We start from the raw sequence: 17,500 nt of genomic DNA, 5'->3' as shown, positions 1-17,500 counted from the left end.
TAAGCAATGTAGAATGTAAAATAATATATATATATATATGTTTTCAAATATATTTCCATATATTTTATCACTTACAACTTATAAACAACTAAACATCCATTTAAATGGTGTAACACACACGGATCATTTTCCTGTTTTCTGACACACATCACTTCGACTTGGATCAGGTGACTTGCTGTCGTTATTAATGCTTCGTGAATATGTATTAATAACGAGCATTAAAGCAAAAAGCAATTTTTCCAAATCCACCCCCACACCTTTCCGATGCTCATTAAATACCTGAGATTTCGGGCTATCTCAAGTGTTTTTAAGTAGGGCTTAAGAAAGTGGTGCAACAAAACTCTGCGTCCCAGATCCTGGCTTTCCCTCTGGGCCGCCGTGTGATGAATGGAGTGTTTTAGGAGAAGTGCAGGGAGCTAATGATAAAGTACGGTGGCTGTCCTGTGAACTAAATGTCCTCCATTACACCTGTCCACAGCTAGCGCACCGCAGCACTCATACCTACAAGCGAAGCTCATATTTTTGTCGCAAGAGGACGTTAAAGAGAGGAAAGGAAAATAATGTATTGGTGGTGTTGGGGTGGTGTGGTTTAAGCAGCCACACCTCTCTTGGCTGTACGCCTGTTGCTTATCAGAGCAATCAACAAGCAACCGGTAAATCACCCATCCCCACACAATCCCGGCTTGTTACATCTTGCCACTCTCTAAAATAAATCAGTATGTTTCAACACAAATAAATATAATTGTATTATATTTATGTATGTATATTTTATTATTAATTATTATTTATAATATTTATACAAATATTTTAACAGGCATGATGGGGTAATAAATAACAACAAATACTTATTATAAATACATATACGTTTTTATTTCCACTTTGTGCAGCTTGATTTTATTATATTTTGTGAAAAAGTTTTTTTCAGAGATGGAAGTTACTTAAGAAAAGGTTTTGTATTTTTATTTTTTTGCACAAAAATGTTCTTAAAATACCTCTGTACTATGTGAAATACTGTACATGATGTCCTAGTCATACTGTTCAGAGTACAGTAATAGCTGCTGTTCAGTTGCCATACATACCAGTTCTTTACCCCTCAGAAGAATTTATATCAAAATTTTAAGAAAACCGAATATACAGTGATATACAGTATACCAGCACCGTCCTTGCTTCAAAATTGTGATATAGTAAATTTTAGGTCATACCGCCCAGCCAGCATTTAAGTTAGTCACTTTGATTAAGTGTTCTAAATAAGAGAGAGAATAGACTTTTTATTTTTTTATCTTACAAGTAGGCTTGGGCAATATCCAAAATGTTATATCGTGATGCAGTCCTGCCCAAATATCGTGATACACAATATTATCGTCGTTGATTGGGAGTGAGGGGCAGTGACGGAGAAAGTGTTCCCATTATGCACCGTTGCGCATGGCGTCTTTTTGGTTTCATTCAATAACAATGAATGCATATACACTAAAAACAGTCTGTATTTGTTCTCTTTGGAGAGACGGTGAACTTTTAATACCAAATCATGGAGAACGGATTGCAAGTATGTGCAGAAAGGATCTCCCGTTCACCAGTCAATCAGTGCATTACAATAACAGGATGAAACAGATAGAAGCTTCCAAAATGCACAGGGATAACCTTTCAATCGGGAATAATAAGTAAGGGGAATCATAAATGTATTTTCATATGTGTGAATCTTCCGCGTCCAGACACAAACACGGCTCTCCGTATTCCCCGATCGCACCGCTCCTTGAAATAAAACAACTAAAAACAGTGTTGGGACGTGGCACGTGGCAAGATCTCCTAGACTTGTTACGATTACTTTCTGCACACTATGCATGGGGAAGGGGTAATCGGGGAGAGACTCACGGAGAAAGTGTCCCCATGACACACGATTTAATTCCATAAGGAAACATGACATATTCTAAAATAAAAACACACTGTTTTGCCGCCCCGATCGCAGGCAACCCACCGCTGGCACGCGCATTGTCGGTGCCGATGGGGCAACAACTTAATCACCATCCATGCCACGCACGCTACCACGATCCAAATCCTCCATCCTGGCTGTTGCTCCCCGTGGTCCCACGGACAGACGGAGGGGGGGGCGATATTTCGATACTATGAAAATATCGCATATGTTGACAAATAGCGCGATATTCAATATTATCGGATATCGGCCTAAGCATAGTTACAAGAGACTTTTAAGTTCAAGTCAAGCACAGCATTGAAATGCTGTATGTTGTGTCTGTTTAAGAAAGAGTGCAATAAATGTTTTTATTGAAAAAATAAGAATCGTGTGAGAGAATTGTGATCTCAGTTCTTAGGGAGAAAAATCGTGATTCACATTTCAGCAAGAATCATGCAGCCCTCGTAGGTAGGTACTGTAAATAGTTAGATAGATGGACGTAGGTGGTTAGGTAGGCCGGTCTTTCATGACATGTCTGTTATTCATTGCATACATTTGCTGTGGGGATTAATAAAGTCTTATTGTATCTTATCCTATCTTTGTGTCCTCTCCCCCAGGGTGACTACGAGCGGCCATCTCGGGATGGCAGCCCCCAGATTCCGGGCGGGGACACGTACCCCCGCGGGCCTCTCAAACTACCTCAGAGCCACAGCAAGCCACCCGGCTACCCCCCAGTCCACCTGCCCTACCCCCCTGTCTTCCACCACTACAAGCCCTCGCCCTATCACCACCCTCCCTCCCAGCCTAGCCCGCCCTACACTCCCCAGGTACGTTTTGAGTACTGTGAGGCCTTACTTCAAATACATACTAGTTTGCTATCAGAGGTGGAAAATTCCAGGTTCAGAAAGTAAAAGTCCTGTTTCCAAATTTTTGCTCCATACACTGATGCAGCTTATTCCACTCATTGCTGGACCTCCGGGTTGTGCGCTAATTAGCAAATCCACAAGGTTGACTCAAATCCCGTAGTGGAATTTTACTTTCTGAACTCTGATTTTCCACCTTTTTTACAGTACGACCTCTTTCACTCTCTCTTAAAGGACCATAAAATCAAGTTTTAGCCGGCTCACTACTGTGTAATGTGTAAATGTAGATAAGTGTGTAAGTCCACACATTTCCCCTTACTATTTTCCGAGTTGTCACTAGGAGATCGTTTTCAGGTTGGTCTTTCTACCATTTCGTTAAAATTTCCCTAAACCCAAAAAGAGAGACAATATCTTCTTCTTTTTCTTTCGGCTGCTACCATTATGGGGTCGCCACAGCGGATCATCTGCCTCCAAAAGAGAGACAATATATAAAATCTAAAAATGTGAGGGTTTAGGGATCATGTAAAATGTGTGTGCTGACTAGTAAACGAGATAGAAATCAATTTCACACCAATATGGTCCTTACAACTGCATGATGAGTAGTTGATTGACCTGAGAAGAAAATACTCGTATTACCGCACAGACCACTCTCTCTCTTTTCTCATTCTCTATGTGTTATCTTCTGTTCTCGGTTCTCTCCAGGGGGCCTACTCGCAGCCCTCGTCGCCCTATATCCCCCCAGGAGCCTACCCTCCTCCCTCCTGGGGCTCCAGCTCCGACACCCAGCCCTCCAGGGTCTCCCACGAGCAGTTCAGAGCCGCTCTGCAGTTGGTGGTCAACCCGGGTGAGAGATGGGGAGCAATGCAACTGTAAAGATTTTAGACTTCTAGTTCTGGGAAGATATTATAGTACGTAGGCCTTTGACTTGGTCCTAAGCTATAACCTGAACCGAGGACCACATAGTAGGCTTGGTAATGTTTTTGCTCTGCCCCTAGCCTAACCTAGGGCAGGATTTAGTTACCGGGGAGTATTGCTATTTGGACAGGATGTGGTCACGATCAAGAATTTTTAGTTGACGATTATTTGCTGTACAAATTGCAATGGTCTACCTATACCTACCTATTCCAGATTAGTCATTTATTGACATTGAATGTTGGAATATAAAAAAAAATCGATTTTCAGTTAATTTGCCAAGTGACAAGTGACTCTCCTAATCCACATTCTATTCCCCTTAAATTTGGATGGAAACATATTGTGGTGTGGGGATGGTGTGGTTTAAGCAGCCACACCTGTCCTGGGTCCATGTAATTGGGGCCCAGGATCAGTGTGGCTGTACACCTGTTGCTCTTTGATTGGTCTAACAAGCGTCAGGTAAAACCCCCATCCCCACGCACACACAGGAGAGGAGCCCTTGTCATGACATCCTGTCCATCTGCTCCTGGGCTTGTTCCACCTAGCCCACTCTCTACAATAAACTAAACCGGTATGTTCACAACCCCATCATCTGTGTCTCTGTGACGGAGGCCCCTGAAAACACCACTTGGAAAGTGTGTGGCAAGCAAAACTGCCACACTTATGATTGTGGATTGTAGTCATTTTACAAAAATAGCACGATCTGCTCTAATAATTGCGATCAGGCAATTACGCAATAATTGTGACAGTTGCAATATTAGGAAAAACAAAACCAAGACAAACATAACATCTGCAAACATAAAAATTCTGACACACTTAGTCATTCACTTTTTCTAATGCACTTTCATATCATAATAAACTGAAGTGCTGATCTCACGTTGATATCTGCTTGAATCTGAGTAAGCACACTTTGGGGGTCTTGGGGTTATGCATGAAGATCATCGGCAAATTTCCTGGGATGCCGAGCCGCGTCGAGTCATGTGTTGCTTGTTTCCCCAGGCGACCCCAGGGAGTACCTGGACAGCTTCATCAAGATCGGCGAGGGCTCCACGGGGATTGTGTGCATCGCCAGCGAGAAGCACAGCGGCAAGCAGGTGGCGGTGAAGAAGATGGACCTGCGGAAACAGCAGAGGAGAGAACTTCTCTTCAACGAGGTGAGAAAGAGAGATAGGAGACAGCGACTAAGGAGGCCGGTTGACTGTGAACATGGTCTCTCTCTCCAGGATGAAGGAGTTATCTCTAGCGTAGCGAACCTTAGGGCTGACTTTATTCCAGATGCTGTTTGAAGCTGAAAAATGCCCACTGTCGATGCAGAATCATGAGACACATATGCAGTGTTATGGTTAGGGACCAGTCAGAGCTTCAGTCTTCATACAAGTCCGTAAAGGATAGGTTTGCAATATTTCAACCTAGGCGTTGTTCAGGTCAAACTTTTAAGCCTTAAAAGAATGTCAAACTGTGAATTTTATCAAGTTTTTATCGGAGGTGTTTTATTTGCGGAGGTGCAAAAGAGTCTTTTCGACTCTTTTGCACCTCCGCAAATCAGCTCTTTTGGCTATTTTTAAACATGTTCCAAAAAGACATCTGTGACCATAATGCGAGCTTACAATTTTCGGAAAGGAGATTTCACATATTTTTTAATGCTTCACTGCATTCAAGCACAGTGGGAAGCTGCAGCAGAGTGGTAAGTTTCTCAATATTGATGGGAACCGACATTAAAATAAGGCCTGGGTAGAAAAATAGCAAACCTATCCTTTAAATGAGAGACTTGGGTCCTGACTGACGTCTCAAAGTTGGTGTAATGCCAGCATAAAGCAGTGGGTTATTTTTATTTTATTCTTTCTGTATCTCTCACTATTCACAGATGCCTATTTGATAGCTTTGAGTGTCCGTCCACCAGTCTGACGTCCTGTCCGTCCCTCTCCCTGCTGTTGCTCTTCAGTAGCAGTGCGGAGGGGAATATTTGGTGGTCTGGAGTGGTCCTCTACCTCCACCCTTCACCGCTGTGTCAGCCTGAATGAGACAAATATAAAACGCTGCTTCGCTCGCCCACGTTACACTCGCCGATCACGAACAAACTTTTGGTCACGAAACAATGAAGCATTCCCCGGTTTTTGTTGCTGCATATGCATCACCTGGGACAAAACAACATCACATAGAGTAACTTAATTGAATTAATGAAAGAACAAAGAATGACTACAGTGTTTCCTTCACCAAACTTGCATATATACACTGTGGCTTAATAATATTACAATATCAGAAGTTCACTGCTGACATTTGACACTTATTTATAGATCATTTCATTATTCTCTGCAAACCATTAGGTAAGATAACATGAGATAGTGTAAGATACCAGTTTATTAATCCCTGGTGGGGAAAATTTTTATATATGTGTACACATATAAACAGAAGTTAACAGGGAGTAGTACAGCACACTATTACTATTACAAATTCTATATGTAGCAAATTTGTGTAGCAATAATATAAAGTATATCACCAATAGCAAGTGATATGTTGAAATATGCTGTAGTTTGGTTGAATATTCAAAAGGTTTATTTGTCATATACATACTGTGGCAGATTCGCCACCACACGCCGCCCAAGTGGCGTGCTCAGGGACCTCCGGCACAGAGACACAGGCGACGGGGGGTTGATAACACCAGTTTATTGTAGAGATGAGGCGAGGTGGAATCAGCCAGGAGCAGATGGAACATGTCATGACAGAGGGCTCCCATCCTGACTGAGTGTGTGGACGGGGGTTTTTAAACCTCATGCTTGTTAGCCCAACCAAGAGATCAGGTGTGGCTACTTAAGCCACCCCATCCACCACACGTACGTTCATACATAGATGCAGTGAAATGTCTTTGCAACGCACCCAGAGATTATGCACAATAGTTATTAAACTGAACATAATAGCTAACCTAATTCCTACCTAGCTAACTAACTGAAACTAACTGATTCCTCAAACGTAATGCAGTTATTGAATAGAATAATATAAAATCAAATAAAATAATACAAGACTCAAAAAGATAATACAAAGTGGGGGGTACAAAACAGAAGGGAATATATATGAGTAATAGAGTTATGTATATGGGATAGGCTATTTGTATATACAGATATGTGCAGTAAAGTGCATGTGAATAAAGTGTGTATGGAGATATATAGTACAGTATACAACAGTACAACACAGCAATATAGTAACACCGAACAGAACAGCAATACAGCGCAGTATGCAGTAACCCAGAACAGTGATACAGTAACTTGCAGTACAGTATGCTACATACAGTACAGTAAGGCAGTGGGGCCTGTGTGAGTGTCTCAGTGCTTTTTGTTAGGACCCCTGGTGAGTTCAGCATTGACAGTCCTTATGGCTTGCAGGAAGAAACTCAGTCTCAGTCTTTCTGTCCTCGCTGTGTGACTGCGGAGGCATTTGCCCGACCGCAGCAGCTGGAACAGTACGTTATTGGGGTGATGAGGATCCTTCATGATCCTGCAGGCTCTGCTACTACACCTCCTGGTGTATAAGTCCTGCAGGGAGGGGAGGGTAGTTCCAGTGGTACGCAGGTATAGTAAATGTATGTTTTGCCGTAAAATGCTAAATATATCTGTTTATTCTACGGTGAGATAATTTAGTAGTGATAAGAAACAAGTCCTCATTTGGTCTCTTTTATCTTTTTCGGAACAGAAAAATATACCTTTATACCAAGCCATATTTTAGAAATCGGCAAACGGGAATTTGAACCAAGTGTGAACTCTGTTTTGCTTCCATTAAGCAATTCAGCACAAATTCTATTTTTCAAGAGTGATGGGGTGTGTGTGTGTGTGTGTGTGTGTGTGTGTGTGTGTGTGTGTGTGTGTGCGTGTGCGTGTGCGTGTGCGTGTGCGTGTGTGTCTGTGTGTGTGTGTGTGTGTGTGCGTGTGTGTGTGTGTGCGTGTGCTATAGTATATTGTATGTGTGTGGGTGCGTGGATTTTTAGATGCAGTGGGTGTTTAATTTCAAAGTAATGTGCTTTGCGTTATCCTGTTAATATTTCATTCTAATCCGTTTTAAGGTAAGCCTCCATAGCGGGTTAAAAAATAGAAATAAAAATGTATTCTTTTTTTGTTTTCTCAGTAATTGGGGTTATTTCATTAACCGTACACACACTCCCCCAAATTAGATTTTCATTGTTGATATAGCAATATGTACAGAGCTGCCAAGTCGCACGCTTTGACCATGACACTCATGCATACCAGTTCACATGCTCACACTCCGCACTTCCTATTTCTCAAGCTTTGAATCCCAAAATATGTAAAATAGCTTCTCTTTTAAAATTGTACTTATATATTTCCTCACTTGCGCTTGTTTGGGGCCCGTCACTGCTCACGTGGTAAACGGGAGATCCTTTCCGAACGTTACGCGGACGTCCGCACCCAACCGCGCTTTCCGTACCCCATCACGCTTATCATTTTTAAAGATGAGACGAATCAGAGGCCTATTTTCTCTGTATTTTATTACATGTAATCAATAATCAGATTTGCCCTTGTGCTTCATTGTGTCATGTATATTATTGTGATCTCCATTTTCAATTCTGTTGTCAATAAAAATGTATTGTGTGTCTCAGGTTGTGATCATGAGGGACTACCACCATGATAACGTTGTGGACATGTACAACAGTTACTTGGTGGGAAACGAGCTGTGGGTCGTCATGGAGTTTCTGGAGGGAGGAGCCCTCACGGACATCGTCACTCACACCAGGTACGGAAACAACTCTATTATTTTAGTGATCAAAATATTACATTATCAAAGCTGCATGAACTGAAAGTGTTGGTGCAGCCCTGGGCAGCGACCCTGGACCAGGGCTACTTCGGTAACTCGCCGTCTAACTCCCGTCAACCTGTCGCATTGTCACACAGATCAGGTGTTTTATCAAGGTTCAAGAGTACATCAATAGGAAGTAGATCATGTGTGATGAGGTCATTTTTAGGGTATTGATTGACACTAAGTCACAAATAGCAACACCTAAAGGAAGGAAGGAGGCCACAGAAACTACACCAATGTTGCCAATCAGCTAATAAAACTGCTTCTGAAATGTTGCAGCAGAGGGGTCTTCCTACGCCGGTCGTTTGGTTGTTGAATGTTCGTCCAGGCAGCGTAGTTTATGGGGCGGGGATTGAGCGGAGTTCAGTCATTGGACATTGAGGCCGTTGAGGGAACAGTGCACTGACTGGCATTGATCAACAACATCAGCAAACCCCCGCCTCTATATCATGGTCAATTTGCGCAACAGGAAAATTTTATATTCTTCCTTGTACCTTAATGTAAATCATGTCTTGTGATAATGCTATTCTGCAGGACGGCGTAAATAACGTAAACAACACCCTGGACACCAAGATACCCAGAGTCCGACCCTCACGTCCGCATTGTGGAAGGCTCTCTGATTTACACCTTTCTATTCCCTAGGAAGATTGGAAAAAGAGGAGGTGCTTTGATGGTCACGTCTAGCCCGTGTATGTGAAACACAAGAACGGTCCATCCAAAAAGTCCATGACAGGTGGACTGATGTATAGCCACCAACATCGTGTAAAACAATCAGTAGATGTTGGGGGCCAGAATGACTTCTTAAGAGTTTCTCAGTGTATTTCTAAGAACAAAACTCCTAAACTAAAGCACCGAGCCAGAACAAACAAATACCTTTTTAAATGGCGAAGAAACATCTGTTTCAATCACAGTTAAACAAATCTTTACTAAAAGACGGAATACCCAGGAGGAAAAGCCTCTGTCCCCAGCTGCTTCCTTTAGGACAACCTCCATTCTATCGCTGGTATACCTATAGTGATGATGATTATGATGATGCTGATGATGATGATGATCGGATTTTGGGTACTTGGTAAATTACAACCAGCAAGACAGACAACAATCCGTTGTTAATGAAGAGCTCGGCACAATAGTGAAAGCAGGGGAGCGTTACTGGAATAGCAACGACGACGTGCACACCTGCATGCGTGTTCTTCTGAAGGTCATTCAACAACTCTCTCCTCTCTCCTCTCTTCTGATTGTTCTTCTCTTTCCTCAGCCACCGTCTCATTGTTTTAAGCGTACTCGGCGCTCCGTGTTTAATTGCAGTCATTTGTGAGGAGTTTCAGGGTTAGTGCTGCGAGGTGTCGGATGCTAATAACACGCTTTGGTGACGCCGAGCGATGCTCTGCCCCGGTAAAGTGTTTACGTAGATTACGCCGACACACACACACGTTTGCCTCTGTATGTGTGTGTGTGTGTCTCTCTTTCTGTCTCTCTCACTCACATACTCACACTCCATGTTACTTTCTTCCTGCGTTTCTTCCTGCGTTTTTTAAATCCCCCATGTGAGTTTTGTTGAATTTTAAGTGGATCTAATGTCTAAATGTGGGACGTGGCATTTGTAACGCGCCAAAGTTGTGCTCCATTTACTGTAGATTCAAATTAGTTCTCGGTCGCTTTTAGTTTTATAGCATTCGTATCATCATATATCGTATCATATTCATATATCATATTGCAGCAGTTTCGCCTACCACGCGCCACTCAAGTGGTGTGTTCAGGGCCCTCCAGCACAGAGACACAGAAGACGGGGTTGTAGAAAACACACAAGTTTATTGTGGAGAGGGGGCTTCATAGAACAGGCCACAGAGCAGATGGACACGAGTCATGACAGGGGATGTGGGTGTGGGGACACCACACATATGACATTGCTGTTCCTCAAATGTTTAATTAATCTTTGACACAGAAACAAATGAAGAAAAATGTCATCTATTATGTAAATGTTTCCTGAAATCAATGCATTTCTGTTCATCACCACCCAAAATAAACACTTTTTATTACAGGACAAGTTTATTTCATGCACTACCATCACTACAAGCAAGACATGTTATAAGTGTGTGATGGTCTTTTAACTGCTTCCAATTCCAATAACTCTTTTGGAAGTTGCTTATAATATTCCCGTTTGATTTGCTGGCCTGAAGCATTTAAATTTAGAATTTTGTAGGAGCCACAGCAGCAAAACTTGTCAACAATTGTAATTTTTCGGTGATATGTGTGCGGGTACGTCCTGTCAAGCAGTTATTTCTTTCTGGTACTATGGGAATTGAACAAATTTACAAGCTTAATGTAGTGAAGAAACAGTATTTTCACTTGGGCTTGGTAATGACAATTCCAATATGAAAAGGAATTAAAGGGAATTTTTTACTACAAAAAAGCTGTCATTGATGTCATTTATATGTAATATAATATTGTTATATTAGATAGTAGTTTAGCAGCGTTGTGGGAAGAAATGGACGATTATAGTATTTAACCATGTGACTGAACAGTAGTGAGCGAGTACCATGTGACTTTTTGTTGTTAGAATTATTGTAGACTTTCTCCTTCTACAGTCTACAAGCTAACATCACGCAAGCACACACACACACAAACACACACACACACACACACACACACACACACACACACACGCTCCCTGTACAACACAGTAGCAGGTTTGGTTGTCACACATGTACAGTATGCATTACCAATCAAAAGAGACGAATGAGCCTTCTGCTAATAGAAAAACAACTGGCTGTAAACAGGATGGGTGTGTGTACATGCACTGCACACACACACACGCACACACACATACACGCGCGCACACGCACACACCATCAAGGAGAAACTACCCCAAAAAATGTCATAATTACAAAACTGTGAAAAACAGTGAAAATCTGTCTAATGACACTGCGAATGTTTTCAAGGGTAGCGAGTGCACACACAAACACACACACACACACAGTTGCTGTGAACTTGAAGAAATTATCCTCAAGAGTGTAATTTAAATTTAAACCTATGTTGAAGGGTGTACGAAGGGTGACACGCTTCCCCGTGTGTGTGTGCATGCGTGGGTGCGTGCGTGCGTGCGCCTGTGTTGGAATGTGCGTGGTCCATGGTTATCTACATGTATCTTTGTGTGTGAATGTATGCGTGTGTATGTGTATGTGTGCATGCATGCATATGCGCTGCAAGCAAATGTGCATAGTTTTACATATTCCAACATTGTGTGTGTGTGTGTGTGTGTGTGTGTGTGTGTGTGTGTGTGTGTGTGTGTGTGTGTGTGTGTGTGTGTGTGTGTCCAGGCCAGCTGGGCCTGGATGTTAATGTTCAGCGGAGCTGTGTGTTTGTGTGTGAGCATGCCTCCATATGGGACCCACCACCACCCCAAAGCACTGCAGGCTGCCAGAGAGGACGCATTTTTAAATGGAATTCTGTCATATTTCGGTCGTTTTAAGGAATTTCTTAGGCAGGACTTAAGAGAGCAGCAACAGAACATATGATGTCACAGAACATATTCCGTTTTGTAATTCTGTCCGCAAAAAAGATTAGAATGAAATATCAACGTGAGGAATGCTATAATTTGTGTTATTACATGGAAGTAGCGCTGAGTTGAAATAATTGCCAATTATTTGATTAAATTCTATTGTTTCAGTTTGTGAATCAATTTGAAAAATGTAATAATGATTTTGTTTGAAAGTTATGCAACTGTTTTATGCATAAATTAAATACCACCATAGTCAGAAATTAATTGAAATATTTAATTTGTGTTAATTTTTTGTAATGAAATTAGAAAATTTGCAATTAGCATTTAGCATTATATGTTCAAGGTCAATATACTGTATCCATATACAATTGTATCATGAGCCATTTCGTCAATATCGGTGTGAATAGTTTTTTCAATTATTTTTTGTTGTTTTTATTTTTTCCATTTGGTCAACATCAGATTGAATCAATATTTATTTTTTATATTTTAATATTTCAATCAAATCTTAAGCCCTAAATGCAAAGCCAAATGTTAGATTTAATTTGGCTGAAAAACCTTAAGTCCTTACTGCGACTCTCACTCTCTCTCTCTCTCTCTCTCTCTCTCTCTCTCTCTCTCTCTCTCTCTCTCTCTCTCTCTCTCTGATTTCACCAGATCACTGGACTTGCATTTGAACAGTACGAGGTCACGTGTGTCACTTCATTTAACAGATCAGCGCCTGATTCGTTAAATGATTGTGGACGGAGATTTTCTTCAGACGCAAATGGCAGAGTAGTGCTACGGTCAACGTTCAGTTTCAATTTCAACGTTTTATTTGTCAAATGCTTAACAGTGCAGCCAGTGTCATGTTAACAAGGAAATGCTTCCTTTTCCAGCAGATACCAATGATGCGAAAATAAAAAAAGAAAAAATATATCTTTCAATATATTATTCTATTAAAATATATATTAGAAACATAATATAACAATAAAGAGCAGCTCTCAGGTGGTGGAAAGTAAACATAAGAAATTACCTTTTTTACAAACAAAAGTATGAATAAAACAAAAAAAAATCTAAATAATCCAATCTGGTATTGTAGTGCTTAGTATTTAAAAGGCGTTAAAATATTATAACAGAGTCGTTCCAGCTGCGTCGCCTCTTGTCACGTAACGCTTCAGCCCGGGTGGTGTTTGGAGAGAGTTTTGGGTAGCAGACGTTTGAAAGATGTATAGCCATGAAATCATAATTGCATTCATATCAAATACATGGCGTATAATAAATGTACTTCTGTTTACCCCAGAACTCTCAAAACACACAACATGTGAACTCAAGTCATTCTGACCTGTGTGTGTGTGTGTGTGTGTGTGTGTGTGTGTGTGTGTGTGTGTGTGTGTGTGTGTGTGTGTGTGTGTGTGTGTGCGTGCGTGTGCGTGTGCCCCTGCAGGATGAACGAGGAGCAGATTGCCACGGTGTGTGTGTCGGTGCTGCGGGCGCTGTCCTACCTCCACACGCAGGGCGTCATCCACCGAGACATCAAGAGCGACTCCATCCTGCTCACCAGCGATGGCAGGGTGAGGCCTCAACTGTGAGGGAATTTTGGGTGGGCATTGGGGACTTTGCCCCCAATGTTTTCTGAATAGCATCAAATCTAAAATAGCCCCGCAGGCTATTTTAAATTTGATCTCAAATAGATCTTTGCGCCACAATCGCTCGCTCTCTGACGGCACCGACTGTGCCCATGGCGCGGCAGTAATGGGGTGCCCGAGATCGTCAAAACAGTGGTTTTTATTTTAGGTGTAGGTTATTTTATTTTACTCCGTTTCCTTATAGAACCATACAAGCACAGTGCGTAATGGGGACACTTTCGCCGTCGGTCTCCCCTGATGTCTTTGCATCCTAGCATCCCTGCTTAAAACTAGCGAAGTAAGTTATATATATAAAATGATGATGATATTAATGATCACCATATTCACTATCAAAACATTTTTATATTATATTATATTATATTATATTATATATAATATAATAATTCCAGTAGGTGTCTGTAGACACCTTTTTCACACCACTAGAAGTCAATTTGACATTCTCAAACACAGCTTTTAATGATAAAACACTCGTAAAATGCAATTGTTATTTTTTCCTTGTAAATGTCTTGGTATTATTCTTCCGACCAAAAGTTAGAAAAGATTTGATTCAACACTTACGAAGACCAGAACAAAATATAGTCCCTAACTCTGCTCAATATTCCTTAGACGATTTGTGTACTGGTCCTGGGTGACTGACCAGTTATTGAGAACTGCTGCTTCACAATAGAAAATTGTCTTTATTCACACTTCAAAGCTGGATATTACATTTTCTATTGTGCCATTTATTCTCCTACAGATTAGTGTTCTCGTTGTCTTACACCCATGCAACACACACACACACGCACACACACGCACACACACACACAGGCACACACACACACACACACACACACACACACACACACACACACACACACACTGACCTTCTCCATGGGTGGCAGTCCTGCTGCTCATCAACAGCCAGCACCAGAAACTCATCATCATCAATTATCACATTGGCCCCAGTAATTAAATCCTGCCTAATGCCTCCTTACAAGCTGATAAGACATGATTAATTGGAGGATAATTAACTGCTAATATGCTGGATTAGTGTCTACTTTGAAAGCTCTTCATTATGAGAGGTCAGTGTAATCGTTGACGGCAAAAGAAATACACCAGAGTTTCATAACGTGACACTTTGACGTAGGGAAAATACAACACTCAACTGTGGTTTGTTTGTGTTCCCGTTCCAGATTAAACTGTCAGACTTTGGCTTCTGTGCCCAAGTTTCCAAAGAAGTTCCCAAGAGGAAGTCCCTGGTGGGGACGCCATACTGGATGGCTCCCGAGGTCATCTCCAGACTACCGTACGGCACCGAGGTGAGATCAACCAAAAAAGTACTGAGAACGTCTAACAGTTGTCAGTCCCTCCAGGAAATTGCAATTTTGCGGTTGCAGTTAGTAATGCAAATTCAACCACGATCGCCACAATAGTTGCGAGAGTATGCAATTTTGATAGCATGCAATTACTGCAAATTTTTCGGAATTAAATGGCAACATCAATAGACCATGTAAATGCATCCAACATACAGTCATTTATTTTATTTGGTGCTTATGATTAATTAAAAGACATATTGACTTATTACTGGAACCCAAAGTTTTTCTTTTTTTGTCACTTTGGGCCCATGGTTCATTATGTCTAGAAACTAAACACTAAATTATTTCCAGTTTCTGTGATATGTAGAATGCATATTATCATAGGGAGTGATTACATATCACTCTTTATTCACTGATAGTAGTTATTACAATTGTTGCCACTTCCCCCGATTTTACTGCCAAAAAAGCGCATTACAAATCGTTGCATAAAATTTGCATTGCCAGTTTTGAGAAAAGCTGCTGGAAAATCAAGCGTTTTTATCCCAACATTCAGAAACAAACTGATTCTCAAATTCAGTATACAGTGTGTGTCTACACACGTTGTGGACATTATTGAATTTGCCGTTGAATGAGTGAGGAGAGCTTTGCATTCCACGAATAAATCAATGGCCATTAGCTTTAAATGCTCCTTCTGACTGGAATAAATAACGTCTTTACGATCCATTAGCTCACTTTGCCTCTTTAAGAATACACTGTTCTCTTATTTTAAAACAGACTGCTTATGCTTTGTATGACTTTTTGTTTGTTTGCATACACATCAGAACCCTGAACAGATTTTCTAATTAACCTACAGCCCTGTCCGTGCTAACTTTAGTAATTACATTGAAACCACTTTGCTGCAGTTGTAAACAGAGGCTTTGTGCAGTGCATTTAACAGGCCTAAAAGCCCGATGATCTTTAGACTCTACTGAACTAAACAAAATCAAATGTAACGTTTGTGCCCTGAACCATCAAACGTGAATGGAAGGCATATATCAAGCTTGCAATTATAGTACGATGGCTGGTTCTTGTGGGTGTCCAGGTGGACATCTGGTCTTTAGGCATCATGGTGATAGAGATGGTGGACGGGGAACCTCCGTACTTCAACGAGCCCCCCCTGCAGGCCATGAGGAGGATACGAGACAACCTCCCCCCCCGGCTAAAGGAGTCTCACAAGGTACTCCAACACAGTTTTACCAGACACGACATGTCTCAAGTCGGTTTCGCTGGTTTCGCTGATTGTGCCATAATGTTATAACTGCATACTTGTTCAGAACACAGTTACAGGTTTTTTTCAACGTGTCCTGCTCTTTACTTGTCTCTGAGTTATTATGATGCAAATTGTACTGCCTGTTTGTCCTGTTTGTCGAAGCTTCGGCCTCCAGGTTGTACCCAAGATGGTGCCTTCTCTCAGGTACCTTCTCTCAGATGGTAGTTTGCCTATATTATGAGGTTTTCCAAGGCTGCTCTGTCGCCATCATCACTTCTCTAGAGCTGTGATTCTCAACCTTTATCATATAAAGGACCCTCAGTTTGATCCTCATCAGGCTCAGTATCAGATCTTTTTCGTTTTAACTAGTAATCATTTTGCTGGGAGCCCACTTGTACCTCGCTTGTCTGGCAAACTATTTAATGGCTCTCCTGCGATTCTATATTGCTTATATATACATTTTCCATCTAAGTTGTGGCGGAGGTTCCTTTAATCAGATGATTGGAGGAGACGAACATACCTCATAAGGCTCAGTGGCTGAACAGAGATGAGAGGTAAGCGGCCAGGTGAGAAGTTAGAGCACTTGAGGGTTCGATGCCTAGGGAGCGTATTTCAAAGCACCTGGGGAACAGGGTCGCACATGAAGGGGACCTGGTGGCGTGATAGAGATGTCGCCATGGACTGGGAAAGTGTCCGCGGACGTCAGGTCATTCGACTCCCTCTCTGCCCCGGAAGTTTGATCGCTCAAACAACAAATACTGCTCTTGGGAGACTCAGCACGTCACTCTGGGGGTTTTTCCGAGATCAAGTGTTGCGCAGCTGAAGTTTTGAAAGACCTGTAAGTTGACTCTTACATGGTGCACTCGTGTGTTGGAATTAAAGAAGAGGTGTTAGGTGTATAAGTAGTATAAGGTGTGAGTATAACATATTGCATTACCTGCCATTATAATGACTGCTGTAAATGATGGTAAAGTACAAGAAGAACTATATCTCGGAAGATCTTATTTACTTACATCGCAGAAAACATTCCTTCTGTTCAACACATTGGAGGCACCATACAACAACATTTCGAAACTTCAGCAACGCAACACTTCCTCTCGGAAAACCCCCTGGCGTCACCGGTCCCGGAGGGTTGCCGACAACCCCCCAGACACACCCAAGCGGGAGTTGTTCGCTTGTTCCGGCTTCCGGGGCGGACAAACCTGCCCGACGTCCACACCACCAGGTCTCCTTCACGCTCTTCTCCAGGCGCATTTAAACGCGCCCTCTGGGTGTTAGGCTTTCGAACACTCGCGTCCCCCCACTTCTCATCTGGCCACGTACCTCTTTCAGCCACTGAGCCTTACCAGGT

General features: G+C 41.9%; 1 protein-coding gene across 1 annotated transcript in view; it reads left to right on the top strand.

Moving 5' to 3' along the window:
• Positions 1-17,500, top strand: part of pak5 (p21 protein (Cdc42/Rac)-activated kinase 5) — a 101,421-nt gene that overhangs the window by 81,531 nt on the left and 2,390 nt on the right. The window contains exons 4-10 of the mRNA XM_080024576.1: positions 2,524-2,733; positions 3,472-3,613; positions 4,681-4,835; positions 8,285-8,418; positions 13,404-13,530; positions 14,778-14,903; positions 15,982-16,116. Of these exons, the coding sequence (XP_079880702.1) occupies positions 2,524-2,733; positions 3,472-3,613; positions 4,681-4,835; positions 8,285-8,418; positions 13,404-13,530; positions 14,778-14,903; positions 15,982-16,116 (1,029 nt within the window). The remainder of the gene's footprint in view (positions 1-2,523; positions 2,734-3,471; positions 3,614-4,680; positions 4,836-8,284; positions 8,419-13,403; positions 13,531-14,777; positions 14,904-15,981; positions 16,117-17,500) is intronic.

This window comes from Zeus faber, assembly GCF_960531495.2.
Source record: "Zeus faber genome assembly, chromosome: 2".
Lineage (NCBI taxonomy): Eukaryota > Metazoa > Chordata > Actinopteri > Zeiformes > Zeidae > Zeus > Zeus faber.
Note: the sequence above shows the minus strand (reverse complement) of the source record. Positions and strands in the feature narration are given on the sequence as shown.